General features: G+C 41.1%; 1 protein-coding gene across 1 annotated transcript; it reads right to left on the bottom strand.

Annotated features, from left to right (window-relative positions):
• Positions 1–523: 523 nt before the first annotated feature.
• On the bottom strand, positions 524–2,822 carry LOC121757657 (phosphate transporter PHO1 homolog 7-like). The gene is made up of 8 exons (XM_042153170.1): positions 2,700–2,822; positions 2,505–2,634; positions 2,318–2,439; positions 2,185–2,257; positions 1,100–1,284; positions 908–1,012; positions 774–818; positions 524–703 (listed from the first exon to the last, which is right to left on the bottom strand). Exons 1-8 carry the CDS (start codon positions 2,820–2,822, stop codon positions 524–526), a joined length of 963 nt encoding a protein of 320 aa, XP_042009104.1.
• Positions 2,823–15,078: the final 12,256 nt, after the last annotated feature.

The raw sequence follows: 15,078 nt of genomic DNA on the forward strand, positions 1-15,078 counted from the left end.
TCAATTAATAAAGGCCATGTCATCAATCAACGAATTTGACTCGGTCAAATCAAAATTAGGTCACCAACGCAAATACATAGCAATTCGTCATTTAATTGCGGCAATCAAAGTAATTAATGCAAACGTCTTAGGGTTCGAAAAGTGGGGCGTTACAACTTCTCCAAATCAAACTTTGCAGTTGCCATCGCAATCGCCTTCCCACAGACGGCGCCAATTTGTGATCACGGTAGATCGAGTATTGAAGAACTACGAGTAAGCGATAAACGAGAACGAAGAACACACCGGAGTTTAAGTGGTTCGACCGTAAATTGACCTACATCCACGGAGGAGACGATCTACTATATTCACTTAAAAACATCCACGAAGTGAAGCTTGTGTGTGAGCCGAGCCAGCTCCTCGGTAGATGGCTCGCCTCACACACAAGCTTCACTTCTCATCCCAACCGTTTTAACTAACTCCACATAGTTAATTGCATGCAGGTCCCTGAGCTTTTATAGCTTGTTCAATTAGCTCACACCATGCACTAACACTCCTCATACAAACGACAAAGGCACTGAAGAAGACGCCACCATGATGGGATGATTGCAACAACAATGTACAAAGCCTTGTATAATTTCTGGTTAAGAAACGCATTTGATCTCGTGGTGAAATCTCCCATCGTGTAGTAGAAGAGATAGAAAAGCAAGCTTCTGATTGCTTGAACCTTATCACATGAATATTAATTTAGATTAATGTGTTATTCAATTGTGGTATTGTGTAAAGTAGATTCAAACCTGGCTTGTTAGCTGATCTTCCAAGAAGAAATCAGTAAAAGTTCCCTAAAAACCATTTAAAAACAGAGAAATGAGAAGGGAGAAAAGAAATTGAAGTTTGATTGAAAGATTGTACTGTTTTGGAATGTAAGGACCTTTTGTAGTGGAGCAGAAGCACAGTGCCACGCATGGCGGAGGAAGAAGAACCGGCTCGAATGATAAAGAATATTGAAAGGGCAGAAGGTGACAAGAAGTACCAGCTGCAAATAATGCACCGTTTATAAGCCAAAATCTTGTTAATCAAGAAGATTGATGAGTGGAATTTTTATTTTTTTCAAGAATCTTACAAGGACTAATGTTAATGGAACTAGTTCTGTAACTGTACTATACTTCATTGTTCTGAGATCCATCTCCATGTCAAGGTTTGAAAGCACAGCTGCCAACGAGAGCACGGATAGTGCAGAAGCAAGAAGGAGCACTTTTCTAAAGCTTAGATCTGTTTCTTCTGTGAATCCAATAATAGAAGGGTAGTAAGTGTTGCCCATGGTTCGAAAACCGGCGGTTCCGGTTTGGTCGAAGTCGGAACCGGACCGTGAGGCTATTTCTCGGTTCCGGTTCCGGTTCCGGTTCCGGTTCGGAACCGCCGGTTTTCCGGCGGTTTACACGGTTCCGGTTCGAAAATCGGCGGTTTCGCGGTTCGATTTTTTTTTTAATTTGAAATTTGGACTTATACAATAAATTGGAACAAGGCAATGGATAATTTAAATTGAAATAAGACGAATAAGATGAAAATGATATCAATTTTATTGAATTTGAGTTGTAACAGACAACGATACAATACATATACAAGTAGCACTTGAGTAATTAAATGGAAGCACAATAACACAAATAATAAATTGGAGACAAAGAGAGAGAATTGAGAGATTGAAGAGAGAAACTCTTATTAACACAAGAGTGAGGTGAATGTAAATAAGGATAGAGGGGGTATTTATAGATAAAAATGAGGGGAAAATGGAAGAATTTGAATTTGAAATCCGAAAAAAAAATTGAATTTGTCGGAAAACCGGCGGTTTTGGCGGCAAAACCGCCGGTTCGGCCAACAAACCGTATGCCAAAACCTGCGGCATGTCGCCTCGAGTCCCGCGCCGTCACCGAAAGCCACCGAACCAGCGGTTAACCGCGGGTTTTCACGGTTAACCGGCTGTTAACCGCCGGAACCGGCCGGTTTTAACGCATGAAAAGTTTTCCCTCGGCCTCCTCCCTGACGCCTTGGTTTCCGCGCCCGAACCGGCGGTTCGGTGATAGTTCCGGTTCGAAAAATCTTGAAGACCGCGGTTCGAATTGCGACGGTTCCGGTTTGAGGAAATCGCCACGGTTCCGGTTCGCCGGTTAACCGCCGGAACCGGAACCGGTGGGCATCTCTAGTACTAGTTCACACGAAATCGCCTCCAAAGATAGGCATTCGACCCGTACATGAGTAAGTGTAGGACGATGAATCCAAACCAGTTGTATCAATGATGATCAAGAAATGGTGGTGGCTGCGGAGTGTTTGTTTTTGTAGGCATACTGTAGAGTGGAAATATGCTCTCCATGTACTCATCTCGTCCCGTGTGATTGAGAAGATCCCGAGCATGCATTGAGACAATAACGGCTATCACTAGTGCTACCGAGCAGCCTGTAAATAGACCTGCAAGTGAAGATACATCGTTTCCAACAACAATTTCAAGTGGTTGCATTATCATACAAACTTACCAAGGAGGAATGTTATTCTGTGCTTCTCCCTTTTTTCTCCTAGCCTCAACGATTTCTTCCCTTTTCCACGATTTCCTTGTGCAAACCACTCGATGAATGCGGCCTCTAGTCTTTCCATGAGCTCGTACACCTTAGACCAAGAAGAGGATCGAAACAATTTTCAATGAAAAAGCTTGTAAACCTAAAAATACATACCTCGTTAGAGTTGGCACGAAATGAATTATCAAGCATCTGTAAGTAAACATTTGAAGCACTCCTGAAGCAATCTGAAACATAATATGTAACGCTCCACTTTCGGAACCCTAATTTGCGAAGCATAAAATTTTTGCATTTAATGCTTTTAATGTCGTGAAGTATGTGAATTAAATGATGAGTGAATTAATTGCATGTTTTCTGTGTGACCTAATTGCGTTTTGGAATTTAGATTTGATTTGATTAGTCAAATCCGTTGAGCATATGATGTGGCTGTTGAATAATCAAAGATGTGGAACATATGATGTGGCCATTGAAAGGTCAAAGTGTTGAGAATATGTGGTGGAAGTGAAAATGGTTGAAATTGTGACGTGGCTGTGTGAATAATCTATGCGGGGTGAAATATATTGTGGCAAATTATTTCTTAAGGGATGAGTGAGATTAAATAGGAGCATCAGTATTCATTTGGTATTTTCGACCCCTGTTATTATTGGAGAAGAAATCCTATTTTTCCTTGGATTTAATTAATTGCTTGAGATATTTATCCAAATTAAATCCAAAGTCCGATTATTCCTTATTCTCTCCATGAGAAAAACAACACATATGCCTTACACCATGGAGATTTCGAAATTCTCCTATTTATGGGAGGAGGAAATTATTCATTATATATTTTGATCCCTTATTTATTCCCTTCCATGAATAAATATAAACATACTAGCAAATCTTATCATATCTAAGGAGATCTTGACATATCCTATTTAAATTAGGATTTGAATTTGAATTTAATTCCTTGTGGGAGAATATATATAAAAATCGCCTACTCACTATTTATTGGGAGGATTTATTATTTTCTGCTGCGTAGCATTTTATTCTACTCCGTGAAATACCAAATTAAATCATAGGCTAATTAAATAGTCTAAATTCGAAAATCCTCTTATTTCTCTCCAGATTTCACGCCAATTCCCCATATCTTCTCAAATCTCTAATTATTTAATTGTGGGATTATATTCTTAATCTCTATAAATACATGAGAAAACCCTAACCCTAACCCCACTAACTGCACGCCTACTCCCTCTCCCTCACGCCACTCTCCTCTTCCCACTCTCTCCCAATTTTTCTTCTATTTTTCTCCATAAATTCTTCATCTTTTGAGAAGAATTTAAGTTGAAGCTTCAAGAATTGTTGAAGAATCAAGATTATACTTTGTTTCTACCGATTGCTTTTGATCAAGAAAGGTATAATTGAATTTCTTTTCCTCATCCTCTCCATTGAAACCTTGATTTTGATTCCATCATGCATATAATAAGTGTAGAGATCGTAGATCTAATATTTAATCGGGTGGGATTGATGGTTGCATGAAAAAAAGGATATGTATATGCATTTAGGTTGTTTATGAATGAACTTGTGGATGATTTGTGGTGAATGCTATGTGAATATATGAGAACATGATGGTGAGATCTTTTTGAAGCATGATTATGTGTTGTAAGTATGAATATATGTTGGGATGAATATTTGATAAACCCTAATTCAAAATTTGGAAGCATGACAACTGTGGTGTTCGGATAGTAGATTCTGACGTGTGTTTGACTGACCAAACGATCTTATTTTGGTGCGATATTTTAACTGAGTACACTTCAAGGTGCCTTCTGTGTGAATATCAGCCTTTTTGGTCGAAAGATGGAGTTTTAATGAATTTTTGAAGTCGACTGCGCAGTACTGTCAGAATTTGTATTCTCGACCAGTGAGTTTCGTTTTTTATTTGACCGACCTAAGGATGTGATTTTTTGTGAAATTTTAACTGGATGATCTTTGATATATCTACTGTATTGTGGTAAAATTTCAGCCCCAACGGAGGTCGGAAGGATTTTTAACGAGTTTTACAAAAATGACTGCGCTCTTCTGCCACATTTAAGTCATGCAAAAACAATCTATGTTGTTAAGCTTTGAATGATATATGTCACGACCGCCCTTTAGGGTTAATAAATGCGGGCAATCGTGATTAAAGAACTTAAAGAACAGACATAGAAAACTAGGGTTTCAATAAAGGTTTGACCCAGAATTAATAAAACGACCAAGGGTTTGACATTATTCAAAAGATACCAAGTTTTCGAACATTCAAATAGACAGCTTCAAAGTTTAATAAAAGACAAGTAAAGGAAGTGTCACAGCGGAAGCATCCAAGAGAAGAGTGAAGTCATGTGTGAAGACACAACGACACTCGGTGTTTCAAGACAACCATAGTTTTTATTGATATTTGCTCAACACCACCAACCGCTCGTCGCCGCTCAACCTGCACATATGGAAAACACATCCATGGCTGAGTACTATAAAAATAATACTCAGTGGCTCATGCCGAAAACATTTTTTTAGTAAAAAAAATATAATTTATCATGCCATACGTAAGTAACCATCGGGGTTTAGCTTTAGAAAGGCCTGGGGCACTCAAAATCATTTCCCATAGTAAAAGTCGACTGATCAGTCATTTTCCCATAGACGTTAGCCATATCTGTCAATACATGACAAAGAATGCGGCCGCAAACCAGGTCACTAGACCGGCCAGCCCGTACGCTAGCACACGATCTACCATAGGTGTACACTAATCCAAGTAGGGTTTGCGGCCCTACGAGGACCCGAATTCGATTTAATTACTAGTGGCAAAAGCCACATCAAATAGGCATGTTAAAACAAAATACGGCATGATAAACATAGTAATTTCCACCGATAAGGTATTTAGGACATTGTCCTTAGTTAAAAGAAAGCCCACCTCGACCGTTTAGACCTTAAGTACTTCTTTCCCTTTGTTATCACGCTTCGTGCACGAGTTATCACCTTTAGATAATATGTATTACCAATCAGTCAAAAACATTGACTCATAATTATGCATGTCCCCAACAACAAAAGGAAGCACACCGTAGCATGCATCATCGAATAACACATCATTTCATCATAGAGTGGGTTCCTTAACACATACATATCATGTATATCATTTAAAACACAACAACATCGTTATTTTCGCAAGGATAGAAATCTGGCAGAAAAGCGCGGTCATTTTGTAAAAATCATTTAAAATTCATCCGGCCTCCGTTGGGGCTGAAACTTTCCCAAAATACAGTATACACGTCGAATATCATTCAGTTAAAATTTTACATCAAAATAATCTTTTTAGGTCGGTCAAATCGAAAACGTAACTCACTGCTCGAGAAAAACAATTTCTGGCAGAACTGCACAGTCAACTTCAAAAATTCACCAAATATTCATCTTTCGTCCAAATAGGTTGCAATTCACACACGACACCGAAGACACATTGAGGGTTACTCAGAAAAAAGAATCGTATAAAAAGAAGTTCGTTTGTTTAGTCAAACATGTGTCGGAACCTACTATCCGAACACTACAGATTTCATGCTTCAAAATTCGAATTAGGGTTTTATCCTCATTCATCCAAACACAACCTTTTTATGCTTCCAGCACACAACCATGCTTAAAAAGGTTCTCACAATCATGTTCCCATATAGTCACACATCATTCACCCATGATTCATTTAGACTTCACACAAATTCATTCAAAACGCATATTCGCAATTTGTTCTCATTCGGACACGAATTCCCACCGATTAAATTCCTAGATTTGAAATCCCTACAATATATGCATGAGAGAGTCAAAACAATGTTTGAATGGAGAGGATGAAAAAAAAGTTCGATTGTACCTTTCTTGATTGAAACGATCGGTAGAACAAATATAAATCTTGATTCTTCAACAACTCTTGGCAAGGATGAAAAGATCTTGAGTGGAGTAGAAGAACAAGTGGGAGAGGTGTGGGGAGGAGAAAAGTGGTGTGTGGAATGAGGAGGGAGGCGTGTAGATTTGTGGGGGCTAGGGTTTGGGGTTTGTTTTATCTCTTATTTATAGAGTTAGAATAAAATCTTCAAATAATTACATGAAGATATGGAGGAGATTTGGTGGGGAAAGAATTGACGTGATTCTTGGGGAGGAATAAGGGGAAAATTTCGAAATCATGGGCTATTTAATTACCCTATGGTTTAATTTTATATTTCACGGAGTATAATAAAATAATACGGAGCAGGAAATTAATAATAATCCTCCCAAAAGAATAGGAAGTAGGCGTATATTATGTTCCTTCCACAAGGAATAAATTTCAAATCTTTAATTTGAATGAGGTAAGACAAGATTTGCTAGGATATTCCAATCTATTAATGGGAGGAAATAAATAGGAGGTCAATTAATATAAAGGAATAATTTCCTTCTCCCATAAGTAGGAGATTTTCGAAATCTCCATGGTATAAGGCATAGGTGTCGATTTTTTTCATGGAGAGAATAAGGAATAATCGGGCTTTAGATTTAATTTGGATAATTATCCCAATCAAAAAATTAAATCTAGGAAAATAGAATTTCTCTCCAATAATTAATAGTGGTCGAAAATTCCAAATAAAAATGGGCAAGATAATTATTGATGATCCTATTTAATCTCACTCACCCTTAGGAAAATAATTCACCGCAATATATTTTACCCCGCATCAATTATTCAAATAGCCATGTCATAAATTCAACCATTTTCACTTCCACCACATGTTCTCAACACTTTGACTTTTCAATAGCCTCGTCATATGTTCCACATCTTTGAGTATTCAACAGCCATGTCATATGCTCAACGGATTTGACTAATCAAATCAAATCTCAATTCCAAAACGCAATTAGGTCATACGGAAAACATGCAATTAATTCACTCGTCAATAAATCCACATACTTCACGGCATTAAAATATTTAATGCAAAATTTTAGGGTTCGAAAATTAGGGTTCAAAAAGTGGGGCGTTACAATATACATGATGCATATGTGTTAAGAAACCCATTCTATGATGTAGTGATGTGTTGTGCGTTAATGTATGCTATGGTGTGTTTCCTTATGTTGATAAAACGAATTGATAGGAAAAGGGAAACGTTGGGGACATGCATGGTTTTGAGTCGATAATTGGGACTGATTTGTGATACACATAAATTTTAAAGGTGATAACTCGCGCTATCAGCGTGTTAGCAAGGGGAAGAAAGTGCTTGAGATCTAAGCCGTCGAGGTGGGCTTTCTTTTAAATAAGGACCATGTCCTAAATATCTTATCGATGGGAATGCAACTATATTTATCATGCGGTATTTTAATTTTAACGTGCCTATCTGATGTGACTTTTGTCACTATTATTTAAATCGAATTTGGGTCCTCCTAGGGCCGCAAACCTTACTTGGATTAGTGTACACCTATGGTAGACTGTGTGCTAGCGTACGGGCTGGCCGGTCTAGTGACTTGGTTTGTGGCCACATTCCATGTCATGTATTGGCAGATATGGCTAACGTCTATGGGAACATGACTGATCAGTCGACTTTTGCAATGGGAAATGATTTTGAGTGCCTCGGGCATTTCTAAAGATAAAACCATGATGGTTACTTATGTATGGCATGATAAATAATACTTTTATTAAAAATGTTTTCGGTATGAGTCCACTGAGTATTATTATAGTACTCTGCCCTGCATGTGTTTTCCTTATGTGCAGGTTGAGCGGCGACGAGCGGTTGGCGGTGTTGAGCAAATTAATTAAAATTATGAGACTGTCTTGAAACTCCGAGTGTCGTCGTGTCTTCACACATGACTTCACTTTTCCCTTGGATGCTTCCGCTAAAACATGATTACTCTTATCTTTGGGTTGATACTGAAACTATTGGATTCTTGTTAGGGATATTGAGACATGTTACGTTTTGGATTATTTTGAGCCTTGCCATTTTGACCTAAAATATGATAGTTATTCTTCATTGGGTTCATTGCTAAAGCGTGACCTTCTTTTCTTATACTTAATTATTCATTTATTTCCTTGGTCAAACCCCTTTTTATAAAACCCTAGCCCTTTTCTTGGATTGCATTTAAGTCCTGTTACGTCACGATCGCCGCATTTATTATACCCTAGAAGGGCGGTCGTGACATAATAAGCCGACATCTTTGAGAGCATACGATGCAAAGAATGATAAACATTAAGAAACACTTATCTCGTGTGGATATACCTTGTCGTACTTGTTCATTATTTTCGAGAAGGCAAGAATATTCGACGAACTGCATACATTTAGCATTTAGCTCAGCACAATTGAACTACTCCAATCACAGCAAGAAAAAAACAAGTAGTAGTTTCTTACCAGAAGCTTCTCAAATGTCGAACCTGTTTGTAAATTTTGATGTAGTCCTGTCTCAATTCCACTTCTTGACTTATGTCCAAATGCACTCCCAACTTAATATGAAAAAACAGCACACAAACTTTAAGAACAAAACTGATTTAATTTTGAGTGAACTACAAAACTAGTACCTAAAAAATGGGGTCAAACAACCAAATTCCAAAGATGAAAATCTTCTAACCTTGGTTCTTCAAGGTGAGATCATGTGCCTCCACCTTCAGCCGTTGCAGCTTATCCTTGTAGAAATTCACGGCCTTGTTGAACTCGTCCTCGAGTTTGGTGAAAAATTCGAGCTCCAATCCGTGGTAATAATTTTGGTCATCGTCATTGTTTGTTGATACACTTGTTGGCTTCACCAGATTTTGGAGAGCATGTTTGAGGGTGTTGTAGTCCATGTATGCAGCCCGCCATTCTTCCACCATTTGCGAAGCTAATTCCTCTGCAAACTTCATCTCTTTAATCACTCTGTCACAACTCTTAAAGATGGTAATCGAGAGAGGTGGATCGTGATGGTGAAAGGATGATTAGAATCGAGCAGTAGAGTAGGGAATGTGTTTTTGTATTTCTTGTATATTGCTTACAATTTACAGCCTTCAATATATAGGTAAAGCTTGCCCTTAACTATGGTAAATACCATAAATGTAGGATCAATCTATTCTCGGCTATTGTATGATTGAATCAATAAATTATTCCCTAATCTTCTCTTCTTGGAGGGAATATCCTCCGTGATATATTCTGACACTCCCCCTCAAGTTGAGAAACGGTATCCCCGATACTCAACTTGCCCAAAATTTCCTTGAAGGCCTTTGGGTGTACTGCTTTGGTCAAGATGTCTGCCAACTGTTCTTCTGATCGTACAAACAGGAACTCAATGGTGCCTGCCTCTAGATTTTCCTTGATGAAGTGCCTGTCGACTTCTACATGTTTCGTTCTGTCGTGTTGCATCGGATTCTCTGAGATACCGATCGCTGCCTTATTGTCACAAAATAATTGGTTTTTTTGTGTCGGTGGGTAGCCAATCTCTGTCAGTAGTCTCCTCAACCACATGATTTCCATAAGTCCACTTTTAATGCCTCTGAATTCTACCTCGGCACTTGATAAGGCTACCACTTTCTGTTTCTTGCTCCTCCATGTAACAAGATTGCCCCCAACAAAGGTGAAGTAGCCACCCGTGGACTTTCTATCGACGGGATTACTTGCCCAATCAGCGTCAGTGTATCCGTCGATCTCAAGGTCTTCCCTTTTGGCCAAGAATACTCCGTAGCCTACCGTCCCTTTCAGGTATCGAACGATTCTTAAGGCAGCTTCCATGTGGTTGGTGCATGAACTGACTGACGACACCAACTGCATAAGTGATATATGGCCGTGTGTGTGATAAGTATATAAGCTTACCTACCAGCCGTTGATACCGTTCTCGATCAGTAAGGTCGGCTCCTTCTTCCATCTTCAAGCCGTGGTTTGTGATCATAGGAGTCTCCGCCGGTTTGCACTCCAATAATCCTGTTTCTGCCAACAGATCCAGGACATACTTCTTCTGTCTCAGGAATATTCCGTGTCTAGATCTCAATACTTCGATTCCAAGAAAATACTTCAATGCTCCAAGGTCTTTCATCGTAAATTCCTTGAACAGGTTCTCTCTTAGGCTTTGAATTTCTTCACTGTCATCTCCCGTGATAATCATGTCGTCCACATAGATAATTAGGCAGGTTATCTTGTCTCCTCGTTTCTTCGTGAAGAGTGTATGGTCTGATTGACTTTGTTTAAACCCTTGTTTAACCATGGCCTGGCAAAACCTCCCAAACCAGACTCTTGGCGATTGCTTGAGTCCGTATAGTGTTTTCCTCAGACGACACACTTGGCCAGCTCCAAATTCTGCCGAACAACCAGGCGGAACTTCCATATAGACTTCCTTGTTTTCTTCCAATTCTCCATGAAGAAAGGCATTGGTGACGTCAAACTGGTGTAGGGGCCAATCTTTACACGCTGCCACAGATAGCAGAGCTCGAACAGTGTTCAACTTTGCAACAGGGGAGAAGGTCTCTTCATAATCTATTCCGTACACTTGAGTGTATCCTTTTGCCACAAGTCTCGCCTTATATCTCTCGATTGAACCATCTGCTCTCCTTTTGATAGTGAATATCCATCTACATCCAACCGGCTTCTTTCCGTTAGGTAGTGTGCACTTCTCCCATGTTCCATTTGTGACGAGGGCATCTATTTGCTTCTTCATGGCCTCTCTCCAATGCTTGTGTTTTGACGCTTCTTCGAATGACTGTGGAATTTCTTCCTCCTCATAAAGGGCAGCTTCGAATGCACGAGCCATCTCTGACATCTGTCCTTGGGCAATATTCGCTACTGCATATCTGGCTTTTCTTCCTTTCCATTCAGGTGAGTATCTTCGAGGTGGAACTCCTCTTGTACTCCTAGTGGGTAACTCGTACGGTTGTCCCATATTATCACATCCTCTACTGATTCCACTTTCGGCTTCACTGTTCCTGTCAGGATTAGTGATTTCCAAAGATGCCTCAATATGTGAACTAGTTACCTCAGGATTTGGTGACGAGGGTGATATTTGGATGTTGCCACTTTGCTCCTCGTCCTGCACTATTGGAAGTGACGGCCCGGTGGTGTGGCTAACCTCCTCTGTTGGACCGACGTCTGTGACAGGACTTGGTTGTGGCTGCGGTGGCTGCGGTTCTCCCCCTGATTGGATTTCCCTTGGGTCGGAAGGCATGGGTGTTGATAGCCAATTTGGTAGGTCACTGTTTGGATGATTATCCGAAGGTTGTGTCTCCCCCTGACTACTAGATTGGCTATAGAAGTACTTATCCTCAACAAAATCGCAATTCATAGTGGTATGCATGGTTCTAGTGGTTGGGTCGTAACATCTATACCCTTTCTGGTTTTTTCCGTAACCCAGGAAGACACATTTGAGAGCACATGGGGAAAATTTGGTACGATCCTGCTTCGGGATGTGCACGAAGACAGTACACCCGAACACCCTGGGTTCTAGAGACAGGGAAGAAGGTAGTTCGAAGTGTGTGGAAAAAAGGTCTAAGGGTGATTTGAATTCTAGAGTCCCTGTAGGTAATCGGTTTATAAGGTAGACAGCCGTAGCAATGGCTTCAGGCCAAAACGATTTGGGTATCCTGGACTCGATTAAAAGGGCTCTGGTAATTTCAAGTATATACCTATTTTTCCTTTCGGCGACCCCATTCTGTTCAGGAGTGTACGCACAAGATGTTTGATGAACTAATCCCTTTTCCCGAAAGAAGTCTTGCATTTTTTTGTTGACAAATTCCCCCCCGTTATCCGACCGCAAGATCTGAATTGTTTGGTTATACTGGGTTTGGACTAGGGCATAGAATTGGGTGAATTTATCAAAAACTTCAGACTTATGTTTCAAGAAATATATCCAAGTCATACGTGAGTAATCATCAATAAACAACACAAAATATCGAAAAACTTGACCCCCACTAACAGGAGCAGGGCCCCACACATCAGAATGTATTAAAGCAAATGGTTTATTCATTCTCGTATTGTTCAACTTAAAGGTGTGCCTGTGGCTTTTGGCTAGCAGGCAAGTTTCACAATGAAAGGAGTGCATAGAATTAACTAACTTAGGATAAAGCATGCGAATATATCCTATAGACGGATGTCCTAACCGACGATGCCAAAGCCAAGCCTGCCTGTCTGTCAGTCCGTGAGTCAGCATCGCCACACTCTGTTGGGCTATCTCGTCCACATAGTACAGTCCTCGTCGCTCAGTGCCACGCCCAACTATCGTCCCCGTCTTGATATCCTGTAACATGCAAAATTTCGGTTGCATTAGTAATTTACAATGGTGCTCCTTCGTCACATGACTGATGGATAGGAGCTTATGTGATAAGGACGGGACAAAAAGACAGTTAGAAAGGCGTAGAGTAGGCGAAATATTGATTGTGTCGGCCCCTTGGACCCGGGCTAGATCCCCACTGGCTGTTTGGACATATGACTTATTAGATTTTGAGATATTCAGAAAATCTGAAGCATCGAATGACATGGTATCAGTGGCCCCGCAGTAAAAAATCCACTGGGTATCTTTAGGACCTGTTTGTGACACGGATGAAAAGGCTAAGGCATCAAAAGAATTTTTACAGGGAATAGAAGGTGAGTTTTCGAATTTTTCAAACATTTGGGGTGCAATCTGTAAGGTTTTTGCTGAGTGGGGTGCAGACTGGAATTTTTTGGTCTCCGGGGGGTGCAAATCGGGTGGTTTTAATTTTATGGGGTGGTTTTGTAATTTGTGTGGTTCATGGGGTAAGATCTGGTGGATATTTTCGGCTCGGGGGTCGGAGTGGGATTTCGGTGAATTTGGGGAGTAAAAAGTAGGTTTTGGATTTGGGGAGTGAATTGGGCAAAATTCCCCAATTCGGTGAGAAACCCTAGCCGCTGCTTGGTGGTCCGACACCCTAGCCTCCGCCGCCTTGTCCTCCTCAGTGGGGATCCTCGCCGTCGCCGTCTGCCTGTCGCCGGTGAGGTCTCCCCTCGTTTCTTTACCTTCAGACCAAACTCTTGCAACTGTTGCCGAAGCTATGGCCTTCTCCTCTGTCGCCGATTGGTTTCTGTCGCCGTTCCCATTCACCCTCGGTGGACCGACGCTGCCCTCCGGTGTTGTACTGGGGTAGGTGACTCGGTCCTCGAGGACGACGGCTGCTGCCACTCTCCCTCCGCCGCCGCTATTGCTCCGTTGATTGCTTTTCTGTTGGCGGGCCTTCTTCATCTCCTCCCACCACTCCGGGTAGCCGTGGAGATGGAAGCAAGTGTCTTTAGTATGCTTCTTACCCCCACAGTGAGAGCATACTAGCTTGCTCTTGTCCTCGTCTCTTCGGTAGGTTCTGTTGGCTGGTGGCGGCTGGTGGTGGCTGGTATGCATCCGGGTTCGGTCGAAAGCGGCTAGTCCCGCCCCGATTCCAGACTCCTTAGTGTCTGGATTCATCAATTTCTCATTCGCATTCTCCCGTCTGACCATTCCGTAGGCCTTTCTGGCTGTTGGGATGGGGTCCATGTTCAGGATTTCCCGTTTTATCTTGTCGTATCTATCGTCGAGTGCCCATATGAATTGATACAGCCGATGTCGCTGGGTAACCTGATTGTATTTCTCGATGGAGGAAGGTGTATCCATCGGGTTCGAGTCTCGGCTATCTATGGATATCCATAATTCCTAGAATTTCTGCCATAGACTTTCCAGGGATAGGTTTCCTTGTTTCATCCCGTATGCTTGACGGTGAAGGTCTGCGATTTGGAATGGGTCGGCGCCACTCCCGTATGTGACGGCCAAGCTTTCCCACAGATCTTGAGCCGTTTCGTATTGGGAAACCTCGTTCACGAGGCTGGCGTCGATGTTGTTGATAAGCCAGTTGAAGCAACAGTGATCTCTTTGTATCCATTTTGAGTAGGCCGGGTCGGTTGAGGAAGGGGGGTCTGACACTCCAGAAATGTGAGAAATCAGACCCTTCCCTCCGATCGCCTTCTCCATTAATTTCGCCCACAGGGGGTAGTTCTCCCCATTGAGCTTGGTCTGTATGTGTACATCTCCCAACGATTCTGGTTGGGGTTCAGTCTGGAACGGTTGTTTTGGGGGTGTTTGAGACATGCTTAGTCTCACAAGTTCTGCGAATTGTTCTGCAGAAAGGGTTATGGGTTGGCTGGTAAGTTGGGAATTATTGGATTCGGATTCTGACATCCTGTTTGTTGGTTGGTTTTGCAGGGTTTCAAAAGGTCGGGAAAGCTAATCGAGACTATGATGAGATTGCTCTGAGTCTCGAGTTCGAATCGTCCTGCTCTGATACCATCTTAAAGATGGTAATCGAGAGAGGTGGATCGTGATGGTGAAAGGATGATTAGAATCGAGCAGTAGAGTAGGAAATGTGTTTTTGTATTTCTTGTATATTGCTTACAATTTACAGCCTTCAATATATATGTAACGCCCCGTTTTTCTAAACCTAATTTGTGAACCCTAATTTACTGGTTTTTAATGCTATTTTTTTCGCGAAGCCGTGAATTAATTGTCGGCAAATTAATTGTTGTTGGACTAGAGATTTGTGAAATAAAACATTATGCGTATATAAATAATTCCTTTCCGTGAGGTATATATTTATTGGACTCAATTCAGTGTT

This window comes from Salvia splendens, chromosome 12, assembly GCF_004379255.2.
Source record: "Salvia splendens isolate huo1 chromosome 12, SspV2, whole genome shotgun sequence".
Classification (NCBI taxonomy): Eukaryota; Viridiplantae; Streptophyta; class Magnoliopsida; order Lamiales; family Lamiaceae; genus Salvia; species Salvia splendens.